Source organism: Triplophysa rosa, linkage group LG23, assembly GCF_024868665.1.
Source record: "Triplophysa rosa linkage group LG23, Trosa_1v2, whole genome shotgun sequence".
In the NCBI taxonomy this organism is placed as follows: Eukaryota; Metazoa; Chordata; class Actinopteri; order Cypriniformes; family Nemacheilidae; genus Triplophysa; species Triplophysa rosa.
Genome location: NC_079912.1, coordinates 12114879 through 12135639, shown reverse-complemented (window position 1 = coordinate 12135639; position 20761 = coordinate 12114879). Strand labels below are relative to the sequence as shown.

The 20761-nt window shown below is 40.3% G+C and overlaps 1 protein-coding gene across 2 annotated transcripts in view; it reads right to left on the bottom strand.

Moving 5' to 3' along the window:
- The window catches only part of neto1l (neuropilin (NRP) and tolloid (TLL)-like 1, like), a 75910-nt gene that overhangs the window by 13568 nt on the left and 41581 nt on the right, over positions 1 to 20761 (bottom strand). For both annotated transcript variants that reach the window (XM_057323298.1, XM_057323297.1), the window contains exons 5-6: positions 6982 to 7023; positions 6754 to 6881 (exon numbers count right to left, since the gene is read on the bottom strand). In XM_057323298.1, the coding sequence (XP_057179281.1) occupies positions 6754 to 6881; positions 6982 to 7023 (170 nt within the window). The remainder of the gene's footprint in view (positions 1 to 6753; positions 6882 to 6981; positions 7024 to 20761) is intronic.

The window sequence follows — 20761 nt, the reverse complement described above, 5'->3', positions numbered from 1 at the left end:
TGATGAGTTAAAGAAATTATAATAAAAAAATGATGACTCAAAGGAGACACCATCAAAAAGAGTGATGATTGAAAGGAATTATAATTAAAAAGAGTGGTGATTTAAGGAAGAGAAAATAAAAAAGAGTGATGAGTAAAATAAATGATAATCAAAAAGAGTGATGATTTAAAGAAGAGATGGTTAAAAAGAGTGATAATTGAAAGGAGTTATAATCACAAAGGAGTGATAATTAAAAAGAGTGATTATTTAAAAGAGTGATAATAAAAAAGAGTGATAATCAAAAAGAGTGATGATTTAAAGGAGTGATGATCAAAAACAGTGATAATCAAAATTTAAAGGAGGGATTAAAGGAGAGATAATAAAAAGAGTGATGATTGAAAAGAAGTTATAATTAAAAAGAGTGATGATTTAAAGGAGAGATGGTTAAAAAGAGTGATAATCGAAAGGAGTTATAATCACAAAGGAGTGATAATTAAAAAGAGTGGTGATTTGAAGGAGTCATGATAACAAAGAGTGATGATTGAAAGGAGTTATAATAAAAAAGGAGTGATAATTAAAAAGTGATGATTTAAAGGAGAGATCATCAAAAAGAGTGATGATTGAAAGGAGTGATAATCAAAAGGAGTGATGAGTTAAAGAAATAATAATAATAAAAGAGTGATGATTCAAAGGAGAGATCATCAAAAAGAGTGATGATTCAAAGGAGTTGTGAAAAAAGGAGTTCTAATTAAAAAGAGTGGTGACTTAAAGTAGAGAGAATAAAAAAGAGTGATGAGTAAAATAATAATCAAAAAGAGTGATGATTTAAAGAAGTGATAATCAAAAAGAGTGATGATCACACATATGTGAAATTTAGTCTTAAAAAATATCAATAACAATCACTTGAGACTGACAAGCTCATGCGGCACTCCAATAAACTGCGGCACCGCTCGTGCCAATCCCATCGGGCTCTTTAAAAACCACGGAGGTGTTAGAATGAACCATCTGCTCTATTCTCACTCAATCTAACCCTAATCAAGCTACTTTCACACCTCCCCTCATCCAAAATCCCAATTACACTGTTTGAAATATTAAGCATACTGTAAGAATGACCCTTAACGTGATGTGCCAACACCATTTGACAGGCTTGACAGCCACAATGATCTCCCAATATTTGCATCAAACGTTCTTCTCCTGTACCCGCCACCTTTGTATCTCCCAGCAGTGGTTGGAGTTTGCAGCACCAAAATGTGGTGTTATCACTTTTAATGAGCACTCAGTGTTCTATAATGACAAGTAAATTGAGAAGCACAGTTGTCCCGATGAATAAAGGATATTATCGCTCAGTAGTTCTTTCTGTAATAACGTTTCATTCAGCAGCAACCATTGCGTAGTGAGCCACCTCGGTAGACTCGTCCTTGCCACCCACAACATCCTGACACCTGCAATATAAGTAATGAACTAGAGGAGCCACATTCTTTCTAAAGCGCTTTGGCATGTACAATCTCTCATCGTCAGCAAAACTGCGTGGGGGCGTCACTTATACACATGCAAATACATAAAATCCCACTCACTACAGAAATAATGAAATGAACTAGGCTTCCCACACGCCCTCAGAGAATTCCATAAAGATGGAAGGAGATTCACTACAGTACATGCCAGCTTGTTAGCACTTTTTAGGCAGGAAATATGAGTAATGTGCAAGACAGTAATTAGACGTAATTGATTTTGAAAGGTTGCTTAGATAACCAAATAAAGTATTCGGGAAACCTACCGCTGATTAAGAAAGACTCACCTATTCATCTAACAACAGGGTGAGTTTGCTGTTTAAATGAACTGCATGCAGTGCTTCAGCAAAACCCGAATCTTTTTACTAAAATCCACAATCCTGTTTATCTAAGTGTTACATAACACGGTATCATGAGGTTTTAAATGAAAATGTTATTCGTTTAAACTTAAACATGTCCCTCATTTAATGTAAATTAGTGTTATAGACAGTAGTGGAGAGATGCTGTACACTGGTGGTGTAATCGACCAGAATCTGACAGGTTCATATCCTAAGGGCAGCTGAAAGCAAAAATCCAAAAGCTGTTGCTGAGAGTGCCTTCACTAACAACGGAATTGCCAATAACAAACCCCAGGATACAGGAACTGCCAATATTATATGATGGTACAAAATTATATATTTATTCTGGAGTGTCCTCAGACTGCACAGATCCAAATATTAACCAAATATAATACGTAATCTTGGGAGTCCTATCGTGAGAACAATTATCAGAAATGATTTCTCTTATATCTTAATTGTTTTCATTCTATACAATGAAATTAATAGGAGAACAAATGGAGTCTTCTTAAAGGGATAGTTCACCCAACAATAGAAAGTGTCATTATTTATTCATCCTCATAATCGTTCCAAACCTGTATATGGACTCTTTCTTCAGTTAAACGCAAAAGAAGATATTTTGAGAAATGTCTATTTGGTTTTGTTTTCATACAGTGGAAGTCAATGAGGGCTTTGGAATGTCATGAGCATGAGTAAAAGGTGAAATTCTTTTTTGGGTGAACTATCCCATTATGTGTCCTGCTTCGAAGATTTTTCTCTTTAGAATAAGCCCTTGGTAATTTCATGTTTCCTCTGATGTTTCAGAAGAGATCTCATAATAAGTCTGGAATCCGAATTCAGAGAATTCAATATAAATGCAAACATTTCCCATTACGTAAATTCCAAGAAAAATGTGAAGAACCATCCTATCCACATCCATTGTATAGCTATATTCTTCTCCTGTATGTCAACAATTACCTTATACTAATACTACATATTGTAATACGTTTGTGTAAACAAACATTTTTCAACATCAAATCCACAACTTGTCAGTAGAAAAGAGCAACATCAAAATCTTCTAGTTCTTATCTGTTTCAACAACAACCTACTGTATGTACAGACACTGAATTACAAAAGCTTATTATTAAAAGCTTTTCCTGCTGGAACCCAATTCACAGGAATCCAGATTCCTGACCTAAATATTATACGTGAATTGAACTGAATCATGCCAACACATTACGTTAACTGCAGGTTCTGCTCGATTGTTTGAGTACACTCTAATTGCTTCATCTTTACCGTTTCTTTAGAATAAATTAGTCATGGCTGCGTGACACAGAGAAATCAACATCTGGCCCATTGGGGCCTGCTTTCTCTTCAGGGCATGCGGATGTGTTTGAGGTGCTGTTTACATCCCCCTCTGTGCTGACTTATTTGTACCCTGCATCAGCCGACCTTTCCCAGCAGACTAGAGAGAAAGAGCAAGTTGAGCTGTGCAAAGTGTTGCAGCTCAGAGACCCTCATGTCCAGGAATATAAATCAGAAGAATGGTTCCTTTACATAAATGGAACTGCATGATTTTCATGACTTTGGGGTTTTGAACACACATTCCCCTGCCAACTGCGTAGAAAAAAAATACTGACACTGATAAAACACAGTACATCCAGAGCTGTTTGATTAAAATTACATTTAGAGGTCCAATGTGTCATTTTTGGGAGGCTCTATTGACAGAAATGCAATATAATATACATAACTATGTCCGAAATAGCCTCCTATACCCTAATATAGTGCACTATTTGAGGAGACATCAATTTTTAGTGGTGTCCGAACATCATTGAGTGCACTCATTCAATCCCATGATGCATCATAATAACGAGTGTACAGCCGATTTACACTCACGGCTAGCTGCCAGCCATCTATTGTGATGCTCGCGCTGAATGAATTCCCGCGTCTCGGCAGAAGATGGCGCCCGCAGTGTTTCCAGTGGACTGAGTGTCCGAATTTACTCTCATTTTTAACCGCTCCTTAAAGTGGACTATATTAGTGAACTAATGTAGGGAATGAGGGTATAGTGGGTGATTTCGGACACAGCCTATGTCTTCAGAAATGTAAAAGACCTTACATAATGAAGCGTTATGTTTTTATTACCTTAGAATGAGTTATTTCTATCTACACACCGCGGGTCCGCTTGCATGGTATTCACCATGTTGTTTCTACAGTAGCCCTAAACGGACAAACTGCTCTACAGAGCGCGTTTCATAAATACCTATTCATAAATATTTTCAAAAATGATCTCCTTCGGCAAAGAAGCGAAAGCGTGACAACATCTTTGTGCTGTGTCAGCCACCGTAGTGCTTCGAAAAGGAAGAGGGGATCGGTAGAGTGAGCCGTTGGTTGCAATTTGCAACCTCACCACTAGATGCCACTAAATTTCATACACTGGACCTTTTAAAAGGAAAAGAGAAGTGATAGGCTTTGTCATTTCCATTCCTGCTCATATAGATGATGTAATATACCCCATCCCTTTTCATTTACTATCAGACAATAAATTAAATAAAAATAAAAGTGCGCACATCTATAAGTTTACATGCGTGTGCTCTTTAATAAGCCCTTTTCACAATGACGTCACTTAACTTCCGCCTTTTCGCAAAGCAGTGTATCATAACATCCGTCTTGCAACAAACAACAAGAAGAAGAACTTCCGTTTTGCCGTCGCGCTGGAATTTAACAATAGTGAGAAAAAAACTGACAGAACACGTATTCCTACTTATCCTAGCACCTTCGCTAACACAAAAAGAAAAGAAAACACTTACCTTCATAATCAAACAGGTACTGTTCAACTAAGAATTTGTATCCTTTCTCTAGCTTTGATCTTGTCGTTAGCTAAAATTTGTCTGCAAGACGTTTGTGACAAGCAGAGCGGGACGAGGACCGTGAGGGAACTGCGCGAGGCCGGTGACGCGAGTGATGACGAGCATCTCTCTCGTCCCACTCTGCTTGTCACAACGTTGTACATCATCTAGCCGTATTTGTGGCAGATGTGCAAGGGACTTGGTAAACTCCATTCTGAGGCGCTAGCGGAAGTAACTTCTTCTTGAGTTTTACTGACGGTTGGCAAATCAGCTTATAGGTGCATTTTCGCCACCTTATGAACTGGAGTGCTAGCGGAAGTAACGATACACTGCTTCGCGGCAGAACGGAAGATGCATGACGTCATGTGAAAAGGGCGTATTGGATGAGATATATGAAAGCCTGTGAGACATGCGGTGATGAGAGTTACATGAGCAACATTATCTGATGGCTAGGGGAACACACGACAGATACCTGACCATCTGTGCTTCAGACAATCATTCCTGTGAGAATCTTATAGGCAACCAAATATAACATTGATCCAGCACTGTAACAAAAAATCATTTCATTAAGTATTACACTTTTATGGAGACCAAGTATATGATGATTTTGAGAAGCACCGAGAATGACAAAGTCTGTTGTATTTGGATTCATCCTCTTTCAACAAACATACATTCTTCAAACGTTGTGTATTAATGAATAAAAATGCAATCATGAGTCATAACAGGTGAAGAATAAAAATTCGGAATAGCTGTGCAAAACTAATCACTGTGAAAAGACAAGGACGTGTGCTTTTGATTTGTGTCTCTGGAAGGACATCAGATAGAACGAAAATCAATTTCTGATGCGATAAATCACATTAGGTTCAAATATTATCAACAAGCCGTGGCACAACACAGATTTTTCCCCTCTAGTCAACACTTGTTGAATTACGTTATCTGAAGATACACAGGCAATAGAGGCAAGTTACTGTGTTTTGTCAAATCTGGCTACTGATCCGTCCATATAGGAAGCCTAATAGACATGTCTCTGAATAAATACAACTGTAGCATTATTTGCACAGTGATATTTTATGTACATTACAAAATATTTATAAATCATAAACATAATATGAAATAGTTCTGGTCCTGGATGCTGACTGATAAATACAGCATTATGGATGTGCTAAAATACATATCAGTTTGTCATTTTTTGCTGCGTACCAATAGCATGGCCTTACATAACTCATTGTAAACATAAATGTTTAAACAAACAGAATTCAGTATTCTAGTTCCCGTTTGTAATAAATGATGTTAAATGCGTCCACATTTAGATGGGAATAAACAATAAAAGAAATCGAGCTATCCGTGTGCTGTGTCATTGTACCAAGTAATGGAAAAGGCGGCTGAAAATAAAGAAGGATTTTCTGTACAAGGTTAGATGCTGAGGCCAGGGCAATTTCATGAGCTTTAAACCCCTCCCCTGGCAACAGTGCCCAGATGATAAAAGTGATTCTTACCCCCAAATAAACTCCACCGTCTGACCTTTTCCACATGGTGGCCCTTTTCTTTTTATTCTCATTTTCTATAAAACAATGCTGGCCTGGAGAACTCATCCCCACAGCACAAATGAGATCTCTTTAATGGCTCAATAAGATGGAATGGAGAACAAATTGAGGCTTTTTAAAAGTCCCCTGCTTCTCAGATTTCTCAGATACCAAACTAGAATTCAATGCAAACATAAACTTTTCTCATCAAGCTCATCAAATTCTACATTTTAGACTAAGTTAAAACTGCAACCTAACAGAGAACTCCATTAAATCTCCTGAGCAACGAGGAGCAGCCTCTGAGCAATAAAATGCTCATCTGGGATCTTCCGTATGCCACACACTGCAATATTTTTATCCTCAACAGAATTCCACCAACTGCATAAAAATTCGCCCCAAGATGTTTATGCAATGGCCGCATAATGCAAATGACCGCAAAACAGGAAGCCAAGTGCTAAGTTAGGCAGTTACCGCGCTGCTGGAGGCAGACAGGAACTATTTCAGAAATGTGGCAGGCTGGCTAAGAGAACGACAACAGGGAAATAACAGTGGTGTTATTTGGCGGACTGGGGGGACTGACCTTGGAGCGAGGAGGGGCACGAATGTACCACTTGCAGTCCACTGCCTCTGTCTGCAAGGCTTTGCCATCTTTGGTGATCTGCTGTGATTCAATGATGCCTTCTGGTCCGCCCATCTCGAATTCACAAACTGCAGAAGAGAAAAACAGATGAGATCCCCGCTAAGGAAACGGAAAGCCATTAGATGCATTCATATGGAAAATGCTTATAGAATAATAAACAATACCCACAGGGAAGAGGTTTGGGGACTCCTATGTCTTTAAAGTCAGGATCTGAAAGAAACGAATAAACCAAGATGTAAAAACAGCAATTTCACACTGACATAACTCAGATAACTAATAATCAACCATAAATATTGCACTGTGGTACATGAACTGAACCCTTCAATGTGAAGTCAACTTGGACTGATCAATAAGATATGTGAACTGTTTAATAGTCTAAAGATGTTTTTAAAAATGATGCAGAATTGCAGTGTAGAACGTACGACAGAGGAAGCGAGTGGAACAGTTAAGTTGTATTAACCTTTGAAAGGCAGCGCTGTTAAAATTGAACCGAGCATTCAATAAACTTTAATTACACTGTCTCGCAATCCTTCATTTTTTCACCATCTTTCATCTTCTGTCTCTCATCTTTGTTCATAACAACAAAAACAGAACCTGAAAGATTTTTTTCTTTTTTAAAATATTGTTAGTGAAATAAGGTCACTTGGTGATGCTACTGTAAAATAAGCCAACTTGAGGAGTTTATTTGCAGAAACAGATCACTCTTAATCCTTTTCAAAAATCTTGTTTCTATCGTGTTCTCGTGTTTTTTATTGTGTTAGCTATAGCTGTATTTATAAATTAGTATTACTTAACAACAAAACAACAGTTTAACTTGTATTACTTAGAATGCACAATAAAAACATGATTTTTGACAATTTTTAAAAATGGAGTTATCTGTTTTGGCAAATCAGCTCTTCACTTGTATCGTAAATGATCAGACCAATGTTTGTTTATTTACCTTTAGCTTATAGCGATTGCTAGCATTCACAAAAGTAGTGTCACAATATACTGGCATTGTCAGTAACCATGATGTAAAACACGGTTATCAATATTGTTTTAATTCTACACAAGACTGTTGCGCACCCATTTAAAATGTTGCCTTAACACTGTGTCTACACCGGACGTGATGCGACAAAAGACAATAGAATGCATTAGAACCCATTATAATTTTACATTTTGTTCACACTGGATGCGGTGCAGCACGACGCGACAATCCCATTAGAACTAGCCGTGTCACAATCAAACTGCTTACATACATTTGTGTTTTGAGTGTGATTCATTGACCAAATAAGACAAAACACAAAATAAACTAAATGAAAGATAAATTTTGCATCATATATTTCTTAAAAATGGTATTCAGATATACAGTATATAGTGATAATACTGTTACCAGCCACAATAACCGAATATACGGAAAATCTGATATCATGACAGCCCTATAATTCACATGACCAAACTTTCATACAGAACTCCAAAATACACTCCATTTTATACAGTACACACCAACATCTTCATAAAATTAGGTAACACTTTACATTAAGGTTCCCTTCATAAAGCATTTATAAATGTGTTCATTAATGATTAATAAGTCATTTACAAATGCATTATAAAGCAGTTATAACTGCATAAATAAAACGGGGGATTCTAACGAAATACCTGCCAAATATTGAGCCATTTTTACTCACATGTTATAAATGCTTATTACTCTCACATTCCTACAAAAAGAAAGGCTTAAATTCAGTATGGCTGACATTTCGCTCTGTGATCCCACATTGATATTCACACTGTGGACAACAGCGATGACATTTAAAGACCTGAATCTCATTGAAGATGACTTTCTTTATAATACAAAAAGACATAAATACACATATAAACACACATCAATTTATGAGTCTTAACTTATTTGTTTACAAAGGAGCTGATTGTACACAAAGTTTTGCTTTCAGGAATGTCTCCACGCTGGGCGTCCGGGCAGCTGTATTAGTCACAAAATACCATGTTTTCATTACTGGAATTGGGGAAGACCACCACAATATTTTAAATTGATTGCAGAGGTCACAATAAAGTAATATTTCAGACCAACAATTAAACCTGACGAGTACTGTTCCATACATGTTTTTTTGTAAGTTTAAATTGCAATAAAACACCATCTTTCCAGGTTATTCAAGTACCTCACAACACTTTGTACTGAGCTCCTCCCACAAAGAATCATTAGCCACCCTAGATAATCACTTCATGATTGGCTCTTTTTACTGGAAGGCGGGACTTCCTCACAGTTTTCCCCATTCATAGCAACTGAACCGCAGCGTCTTGTTAAGATCTGAAGTCTTTGTGGTACATCACAGTTACCCTTACAGAGGAGACTGGTTGATTTGTAGGTTGATCTGGCAAATAAATGCAGTCATTTTAACCCTCCAATGAGAACTTATGTGGGTCACTGTGTATTCCTGTATTCAGCTGTCGAAGGACCCCATCACTATAATGACACATTTATTCTTTTTTTGGAACATGGACATGGCAATACCTGCGGTCTATGCAGCACTCAGATATTAAAGGGGACCTTGTCTATTTGTATCAGTGTTTGTCATTTAGTTTTAAATGGCAGTGCCTGTTGTCTTTTCCACTTTGAATCCTACTGTACCTTTAAAACATCTTTATATAAATGTGCTTTAGTGTGATTGGCTAATCTCTGTGTATCAGTGTTGTCTATCAGGGCCAAATTGATTATTGGCCTTATACCAAAAAGGGGGATTTAAGAATTTCAGTGCTTTAAAACTGAGAAATTCCTTCAATCTTTCACTTCACTTAATATTTTACACATTACACATGCTACTCAAGATCTACACTGAGAATGTAGATAAAGCCTTAAACCAGCATAGTGCAATGAGAAAAGAGACAGACTATATATTACAAAACTAGAGTATGGGGGAAGAAAGAGGCTAGCGAGCGATATAAAATGATATTCACAGGCAGAATGAAGATGAGATGTCTGTTCAAAGAGAGAAACAGTGTGGAAATAGGACCTGGGTTTTGCCATTTGCATTCAAAATGAGCCTCTCACTTTTACTCAGCATCTTCAAACTGATTCCAGTCACTCTGTTCACCTTTGAAAGCGTTTCTAGTAGGGCTGTCAAACGATTAATCGCGATTAATCGCATCCAGAATAAAAGTTTGTGTTTACATAATATATATCTGTGTACTGTGCATAATAATTTTGTATTTATTAACACATACACATTCATGCATATATTTAAGAAAAATCTTAAAATTAATCAACATTTATATATAATTTCAATTACTGGTAAATATAAATAAATACATGTAAATATTTCCTAAATATGTATTCATGTGTATGTGTTAGTATTTATAAATAAAAAATGAATATGCACAATACATAGACATATACGTATTATGTAAACACAAACTTTTATTCTGGATGCGATTAATCGCGATTAATCGTTGACAGCCCTAGTTTCTAGATGAATCCTCAAACAATTAAATATGCTTTATAGGGCTTCAGCTTTGCCCTAGGGATAGGGGGAACATTTGATATTTCAAAGTATATTCGAAATACTGCGCTACTGTATTTTAGCCCACTATACCTTATTGATATTCTCATAGCATGAATCAATATTTTTTGTTACATTTTAACATGAAAATCTTTTGAAGTATTCTACATGAAAGAAGTCTGTGAGAAGATAAAACGTGCCGTGGCGTTAAAGTCATAATTCACTCAAAAATAAAAATTCATTATTTATTCACTATTATATAATTTTAAACTTGTATATGACTCTTTCTTCTGTGAAACACAAAAGAAGATATTTTGAGAAATGTCTTAGTGGTTTTGTGACCATAAAATGGAAGTCAAAGGGGTTCAATGTTGTTTGGTTATCAACGTTCTTCAAAATATAGAAAGAATATAGAAAAAAAGTCATACAGGTTTTTAATGATATAAAGATGAGTAAATTATGAAATTAAAATTTTGTGAGAAATATCCCTTTAGGTTTATAACCTTAATATACCAACATAACCAACATAAATCAAGCGTATAGCATTAATTCTGGCAGGTCACGTGAGTCAAGCTTGCATCAGCTGATCCCCATCTACCTATAGAAATACGACGCTATCACGGCTTCCATTTTAAATTCATTCAGCTAACGGCAGCTTATCACGTTGCTCAGGAGCAAATTACCCTCCTCCATCCCCAGCTCCACTTCACATTTACAATCGGGACTCGACTTTCAGTTATTCCTTTTCTTAAGTCTCATTACTTTACATAATGTGTTACACTTAAATGTCATTGAGAACTAAAGTCATCTGTTTGTTTTGTTCTGTTTACCCTAAAGGTGGTTATCCCTGCGCTCCCTGCTCTTATTCATGCTGGCTGCATGGATGGGCAGGGAGTTTTGCCCAGAACAGAACCATACCGCCAATCTAAACTGTATGCTAATTGTCAATCATTCTTGACGAGAGTGAACCTGACAGAACTGAATAAAGCACCAAAATCTACCGCAGATGAAAGAAAAATAAGCAATTAAAACTAGGGCTGTCAACGTTAATGCGTTAACGCATGCGATTAATTTTTTCAAATTAACGCGTGAAAAATATTTAACGCAATTAACGCAGCATCCGTTTGTTTTGACATTTTTTTGTCTAGCGTTACATTATGTAATCACGCTCTTATTCGTGTACAAGCTTTTAAACCACTTAAGCGAGATTTGAAACAGTTGCTTTGACGCGTTCAATGAAGATAGACAGCTTCTAAACTGTGGGACGCGGCAAAACGCAACGCGAGGTCCAGTCTGGTGTATACAGTCACGGGCTGAAGGCTGCGTCGGTGAATCTCTGTCAGACAGTGCATCCGTGTTAAGTTCTCTTTCGTGCTTGAATGGATAAAACCATACAAGATTATGTCAGAAAGCCGTTTTGTCTATCATTTTCTTAAGCAAGACTTCAAAGTGTAAAATAAAATCTTAAATGAATGCAAAGAGTTGTGAAAATGGGAGTGTGGTGACGGTCAGATCTGTGTACTGAGACAGCTCTTAAAGGGGCCACGTTCTTAAACGTGCTGCTGTGACTCCTGTCACTAATGTTAATCAAAGAACAAAAGAAAAGAAGAAATCAATGTGATTTTGTAGCTTTAATGAGAATTCTTCTGCATTTAATTTATAATTTAGCATTAAAGACTGTATAGTGTTTGAGAACTTCCTTCAATTTCTGTATATTTCATGATAGCTCTCATTTATATTGTTGAATGGCTATAATTAATGTAAAAATAATCAATTTAATAGAGACATCAGTTACAGTACTAATATCAAAATGTTTTCTTTCATTCATAAAATGACGCTGTTAAAGAAATATGTTGTTTCTACATCAATTTGAAGATTAAATGTGAAATTATTAAAATGTAAAAAGTATATTTTAAAATATTATTGTTATGTGTGATTAATCGTGATTAATCACAGCAAATGTGTGATTAATCCGATTAATTGTTTTAATCGATTGACAGCACTAATTAAAACATGTCATAGTTTGAAAATGTGCAATAAACGAACATCATGCAATCCAGATATTGATATGATATTTTATCAGTGCTGATTTCCATCCCAACTTTACCTGCAGTAATATATACACCTGCTAAAAAAATCCTACCAAAATTAAACACATCCCCATTTTGTTACAGCTATCACCTGTAACTATCTCGTTCTCTTTCTCTATCAGTTCAATCAAGGGTAGCTGCCACCCTTTATTTCTGTTTTCGCAGAAGATGCGGATCCTCTTAGTAAGCGGGGAAAGAAAGGACGCTCGAGTGGAGGTCTGTTATCTGATGTCGGTTGTGTGTCATCCTTCCTGCTCTTCAACTGATAATCTTGTGAAAGGGAACCTCCGACTCTGTTTACCCACCTATGGTGTTAGCGACACAAGCAGAGGCTTTGCTCTCCCGTGGATGAAACACTCAAATGGTCTCCAGTCCATTCAATTCCCCCTGCTTGAGATCTGACAGCAAGAGGGTAAACTCGGGGACAGGGGGCTGTCAATCAACACAAGAAAGAATGTGGATGCTTTTAAATACATACTAGATTTATGATCGCAGTAGATCAGTTGGAATATTACCACCTTAAGAATCAATAAGGTAAGCAATAAAGTAAGTGTGTCTGTATGTGTGCGAGCAGGTAGATGGACTGTTAAACTGTATTTGGTGGGAAGGTATGGAGGGAAAATTCAGAGTGGCAGGAAGTTAATGAAACAATGACTTTCAGGTCAAGAGCTGGTTGCTGGGCTGATTTATGATTTATATGTGGTATCACTTAACCGCCAAGGTTCAGCAAACCCCTTGGGATCAGTCTTCAGCCCCAGTCATGTGTAATACAGGATACCACTAAAGGTTACCTTATACACCTGTCGGCATGAAGAACGAAGCATAAGATCTTTGAAATTACATTAAATATTTAAGAATTTGTGTAATCTTTGCCATTTCTGTTTTCTATTTGTTAGCATGTCAACAAGTACTTTTCGTGCAATTTCGCCTGATTGCATTTACATCGCCATTAACATTCAGACATATGCACAGGCTTGCATGATAATCGCTAAAAAGGGACAGTTCAACCAAAAATAAAAATTCTGTCCTCATTTAGGCTCACCATCGAGTTGTTCCAAATCTGTGTAAATTTCTTTGTTCTGATAAACACAGAGAAAGATATTTGGAAGAATGCTTGTAACCAAACAGTTCTTGGCCATCATTGACTTTAATAGTAGGAAATGTAACAATGGTAGTCAAAAGTGCACCAGAACTGTTTGCTTTCCTACATTCTTCAAAATATCTTCTTTTGTGTTCAACAGAACAAAGAAATTTACAAAGCAATTGTTTCTACTATGGTAGTCAATGGTGGCCAAGGCAAGGGTTGTAAAAAGTGGGTGTTACATTCTGTAAAGCTGCTATACAAATACAAGTTCACAACAACAAATGCTAAATAACTATGTGGCTATGCGTAACATATTCCAATGACCTGCCATGGTCTCAGTGATGTCAGTGGAAAAGACATTTCAATTCAGCACAACTTGAACCTTTTACAACATAAAATAAGACAAAAATATCTTTCGAGTGTACCACTTTCACCCTCAAGTGTGCACACATGCACAGCCTTATTGTGATTTACTAGGGAATTCGCACACCCAACATAAATCCTGCATATATTATTCACCGTTATAAAGCACTGTGAGAGGACAATACGGATGCTGTAAATCCCCCTCTGAAACCGTGACCTCTGTAAACAACGCCCCCTGTTTCCTAAGTAGGCATAATCTGACTAAGAGGAAGAGGTAATTTATAGCATTTCTTGCCTGGTCTGCCATCACTGGGAGCGGGTGTGTGTATGTGCGAGTATGAACAGAATACTTCCACACCCCGCCACAGATTCCACCCTGTGCTTGTGTGGAGCCTTGGTTTGTAAACCCTGGCTTAGACTATAATCTTTTGAAGTTTACAGTATTTACCCATAACAACCTAAAGGAGATTTATATTTCCTCAGCCATGGAATTTGTGCCTGTCAGGAGAAGCGTGAAGCGTGCAGGGAGGCGGTCTTGTTAGGATTCACACACGTACATAAACGCAACACTCAGTCAACGTAATGTCAAGATGCGCCAAATGCTAACCTGTGTGTCTGCAATTTCTCTGGATAGAGAATCTTGAGTATGTTAGGGGTGCAGCATGAGCAAAAGCCATTGACATACAGCTCTTTGGGTTTTGGCATGCTTCAATAGGCCATGATGGTAGAATAGTTGCTAAAAATGTTTCATTTCCCATAGGCCTCATTACCTTTCAACTGCTTTTAGGTGACTTTTAAATAAGCAACTGATTAATATCTTGCAAGATGTTAAATTAGAGGATCAAAGTAATGAATAACTCCAATAAATCAGTCAATCCCTATAGCTGCTCTGCCAGACTCATGTTCCAATGCTTTTTCAGTGTTTCCTGTACCACAAGTCCAAGCATGCATATGAACACAAACACATCTGTCCATCTCTCTCTGACATACAATGTATATTTGTATTATATCCAGCACTATGGATGTGAAATTATTATAAATTCTCAAAATCACCTGTTTATATTTTACTAAACATGCGTTCTGTGTTATTCTTTCATTCATTCATGCTTTATTTCAGACCCTTAGGTCCATATAAAAAAAAGTGCAGGAGAAAGTACAAGAGAAAGAAAAATATAAAAAACAGACCCTATTTAAGCATATAAGCTTTCATTACAATGTTTCCAAAAGCAGGAAGAGTACCTTGTCTCACTCAATGTAACACTATTTAACACGATGAGAATTTAATTTCTTGATTTACTTATTCGACATATAAAATTGTACATGTAACCCCATAACACAGCGTGCAATGTAGGGCAAAAATTATGACAAAAAGGTTGCGTGTTTTTGAGAGACGACATACTTTGTAGGATTTCTGTGTATTAAAATGTACAAACCAGAAGCAATAATATCCAACAAATGGAGAAGGGATGGTTCTTTATAGAACATAAAACAGTAACTATATTTTAATTGTCATGTGTCTATTTATGAGGAATATGGACAGGTTTGGATGTGACAATACACATATTGTACCCGACTAAAGAAAACTATGCTTTAAAAACAAAAAGTGCTTTAAGAGAGACTTCACATGAGTATTTAAACTACCAAATATTGACATCTGACCTATCAGTATGGTGAAAACCTTTGGCAAAAACTTGATTTTCTCATCTTAAGGTTGATATTGGCATGGATTTGCCCATTGGCATAATAATACTAATACTACAGTATTTTAGCAATATGTATTATGTACAGTATATTAATTTGTGTTTATGTGTGTACTGGTATATTTGTGTAAGCAGCATGGAAGTTGGGGGTTCGATTCCTAGTCAATCTAAATGTTATTTTCTGTACGCATTGAATACATGGGTGATGTAGTACTTTTGAAAAATTGCACAGTATGAATGAGCTCTATATTGATTTATTGTGTGAAACACTGGTTGTGTTTCATGTGCTTTTTATATTTTACCAAAAATGTCTGCGGGGAACTGTATCCCACAAGGCTCAACCTTTCATTTTTAGTTTGACAAGGCCTTCCATTTATAGTTTGACAAATAAATTGAAAGCAGTATTAAACATGATTTTCAACATCTCATTTCATTCTTTGATCGGCCTTTCAAGGAAACGCAGCTGAATCCCTCAGTAGCGTCATACAGTTCTGCCATGTGAGGTTAACAATCAATTTAGCAACACACAGAAAACATTTCTCTGAATGCCACAGGAATAAAATATGAAATCAAGGTTGGCAAAACAAAAAAAAGAAGCCACAGAGAGAGACTTTACCTGCCATTTTATGGAAACAGAGAGAGAGTGCGTGTGTGTGTGTGTGTGTGTGTGTGTGTGCGTGTGTGTGCATACGTGCGTGTGTGCTCTGTCTCAAACCGTCACTAGGAATGATCATTTCTTTATTAGAGTTTATTAGAATTTAAAAGCTTTGCCAATCTCTACTAAAGTGTATCTTTGGAAGAGATTCACAGCGTGGTGTGTTTTCTATTATGGAAGTCAATCCTACTTACAAATGAAACAAGTTTCAAACAAATTTCACATATAATTTACACTAAAACTTTGTGTTCAGGCTGTGGCAAACCCACCAGAAGGTTACACTTAAAAACATACAGTAAGTGACTTACATTTTCTAGAGAAACTTTTTGTCTGAAACTCAGCAGATCAAGCTACATCTCATTTGTTCGCAGCCTTATTGGTTTCAACAGAGTGAGTCCTCATCAGAAGAGAATATACCATCCCTCTCATTGATCAACCTCTTAATTCAACAGAAGAACCGCTGGAGGGTTCACCGTTTGCCATTCCTATTTCCTGGAGTGTATCTAAGGACACCTATTATTCCTTTAACCAATCAATAGTGTCTATCTTTCACTGTGCTTGGACGACTGTTCAGAGCGAAACCCTGACGGGGCAGTTGTTCACACGCTGACGTTTTGTTTAAACGAATGCTTTCCAATATCTACAATAAACCCTGTACCGATTCAGCCACTCGTGCAGTAAATCAACACCACGGTAGAGCTCTTTCATTATGGTAACCATGCGTATTATACGTCTGAGACGCTATAATGTGATTGTGCAAAGAGGTAATTAGAAAATCAGATTGCATTTTGAGACTGGATTTTATTTACACCGCATGGAGAATTCATTTTTAGATGTGCAGCCAAATATTGCAACACGCTGTTGAGACATTTGCATTTCCAACAATCCGTTTTGTTGAGACAGAGCTCAACTGAGTTGAACAACAAACAAATAAACACACTTAGAATGGAAAAAGTACAGACTGAAAGCTTCTTATCGTAAAAAAGAATAATTAATTTCCTTGTTTGGAAAGGTGACATGAGTACCAAGATGCATCTTTATAAGACGTGGACAATCTGCTGATATCTGTTGTTCCCTTTCTGTCGGTCTCTCGACGTTGTGTCGAGCCGACAGATGGGGTTTGTCCCTGAGAACCAATCACTTCCGACTTCTTAGAAAAGGCCAATGAAATTTGCGATTGAAATTTGCATGCCGGACTCCGCCCCCGGATATCCGGGTATAAAAGGGAGACGGCGTGCCTCATTCATTCACATTTTTTTCTTCAGAGCCTCCCCCGCCGCGACTCGGCCGCCTTCTGGCCGTCGAGATCCCGTGCACAGTCTGCTTCCCAGCAGCCCTGGTCCTCTTCGACGCCTTCCGGTTTCGGCGTCCCCCACTCAGGCGGCCCCCCGGAAGAAGACATCGAAGAGGAGACCACCACCCCATCAGCAGCCTCAGCGGAAGCCGAAACGGCCCTCATGGGAAGACCCCAGGGAGATCGAGAATACCTTCGGGCCCGACCCCAGCCATTCCTTCGCTGGTTGGTCGATCTGGGACGGTTCCTGCCCTGTCCAAACAGCCCACTTCTAAGAGTTTTCTCTCTCTCTCTGGGTGTTTATCACATCCGCTCTCACCCTCTACATGATGGTGTTCGGCAACTCGACGTTGCGTCACGGCGAGACCCAATGTCGAGGATAATCAGCAGCCTAAGCACTCTCAATCGACGGTGCGTTGTGCTACATCATCGTCTGGGTATTATCACAGCCGCTCTCACCCTCTACACGACGGTGTTCGGCAACTCAACGTTGAGGCAAGACCCAATGTTGAGGATAATCATCAGCCTATGCACTCTCATTCGATGGTGCGTTGTGCTACATCATCGCCAGGCAGGTAAAACAGCAGAGCCCCGGGAGGTCGATGAAGCAGAACATACCCCTAGCCTCCCTGTCTCGGTCCCTGGGAGCCTGACAAGAGCTTCCCAAACCGTCACGGTGACTACGGGATACGATCCGTCTCCCCAGACGCCCGCCCAAGTTTCGGGCATCCTCCAAACCTCAGTCAGAGGCAAGGATGCTCCCGTGCTTCGGGCCGAGGTCGCCACCCCTCTGGTGAGGAAGCGATCGTGCTCTTCCCTCTAGCCGAGATGTTCAACAGGTTTTACAGCCCGTACTTCATCGTCCCCAAAAAGGGGGTTGCTAGATCTGTGTACCCTGAACAGGCACCTACTCAAGCTGCCGTTCAGGATGCTCACGCAGAAGTGCATCCTGGCATCTATCAGATGTCAAGATTGGCTCATGGCAATCGACCTGAAGGACGCTTACTTTCATGTCTCGATTCTCCCTCGTCATCGCCCGTTCCTATGGTTCGCTTTCAAGGTTCAGGCATATTAGTACAGAGTCCTCCCTTTCGGTCTGTCCCTGTCCCCCACGAGTCTTCACGAAGATCGTGGAAGCCGCCCTCACTCCCCTCAGGGAGACTAAACTATCTCAACGACTGGCTCATTTGACACACTCGCGAGATCTGTTATGTACACACAGGGACCTAGTGCTTCGGCACCTAGATCGATTGGGACCACAGGTCAACCGAGAAAAGAGCAAGCTCTCCCCTGTGCGGAGCATCCTCTTTCTTGGTATGGAACTCAACTCTGTCTCCATTACAGCGTGACTGACTACAGAGCGTGCTCAGTCAGTGTTGAACTGACTGGAATATTTCAAACAGTCAGCGGTCCCCCTGAAACAATTTCAGAGGCTCCTGGGCACATGGCATCCTCGGCGGTGGTGATACCCTCGGGTTGATGCACATGAGACCGCTCCAACACTGGCTACAGAGTCGAGTTCCCTGGAGAGCGTGGCACACCGGCAGCAGGCGGATGGTGATTACGCCTCTCTGCCGACGCACCCTAACCCCTTGGTCTTTAATGACCTTTCTACGCGGGGGTCCCTCTCGGGCAGGTCACGAGGCATGTCGTGGTGACGACAGCCGCCTCCCTGCAGGGTTGGGGCTCCGTGTGCAACGGGCACGCAGTGTCGTGGCGATGGACGGGCCCCCGCCTGCGCAGGCATATCAACTGCCTAGAGTTGTTGGCAGTGCTACCCGCACTGAAGGGGCTACAACCTCTCGTGCAGGACAAGCACGTGCTGGTCCGGTCGGACAGCACAACCTCCGTAGCGTATTTCAACGCCAGGGTGGCGTTCACTCGCGGCAGCTAACACGACTCGCCCGACGCCTCCTCCTGTGGAGTCCGCAGGTGAGCAGATCCCTGCGAGCCACACATATCCCAGGCGACCTGAACCAGATAGCCGATGCGCTCTCTCGTCAGTTGACGCCTCGCGGAGAGTGGCGACTCCACCCCCGTGCAGTCCAACTCATTGGGTACAGTTCGGGCGGGCTCAGGTAGACCTGTTCGCCTCCCTGGACACCACCCATTGCCTGCTAGGGTACTCCCATCTGAGGCCCCCCTCTGCATGGATGCTCTAGCGCACAGCTGGCCGTGGGACAAGCGGAAGTACGCCTTCCCCCCAGTGAGCCTCATTGCACAGACCCTGTGCAAGGTCAGGGAAGAGGAGCATCAGGTGTACTAGTTGCGCCATACTGGCCCAACCGGACTTGGTTCTCGGAGCTAATGCTCTTGACGACAGCTCCCCCCGGCCAATTCCCCTGCCGAAGGACCTGCTTTCCCAGGGGAAGGGCACGTTATGGCATCCCAGGCCAGACCTCTGGAACTTCCATGTCTGGCCCCTGGACGAGATGAGGAGATCCTGAGTGGTCTACCCCCTGCGGTGGTTAAGACCATCACTCAGGCTAGGGCCCTGGCCACTAGGCGGCTATACGCCTGTAAGTGGTGCCTCTTCTCATCCTGGTGCTCTTCTCGAAGAGAAGACCCGCAGAGTTGCTCGATTGGGAACGTGCTGTCCTTCCAGAGACTTGAGAGTAATCTCTCCCCTTCCACACTGAACGTGTATTTAGCCGCTATTGCCGCTCATCACGACCCAGTTGCTGGTAAGTCTCTAGGACACCACAAACTGATCAATTGGTTCCTAAGGGGCGCGGGAAGGCTACCGCCTCACCCGCACTCCGTACCCTCTGGCGACCTTGATGCGGTCCTGGAGACCCTCGGAGATGCCGCTCTTTCTCACCTCATGATGAAGACGGCTCTCCGGATGGCGCTCAAGAGGGTAGCAGACCTAAAAGCATTCTCCGTGTCCACTGGGTGAGAGCTCTCTCCACACGGAGTACAGCCTCCTCGTGGGAACTGGCTCGAGGCGCCTCTCTGGCAGACATCTGCAGAGCTGCGGTTTGGGCTACACCCATCACCTTCGCGAGGTCCTACAGCCTCCGCATAAAACCGGTATCAGCTCGAGTCTTGCAGGCATCAGGCAAGACTGGCGGCCGGTAGGGTGTACGACTATGACAGTACTTTCCCCCCTTTCTCCTAAGGGGGTCAGCGTACTAAACTAGCCTCCCTTCTTCCCCCACTGGGTGAAGAACAGGCACTCCATCCATCACTAAGCAAGCACCTCCTGCGGGCGGGCTGGGCAGAGCAGCCCTGCCCCTTAGGCCGGGTACCAACTGAGTTATCCACAACA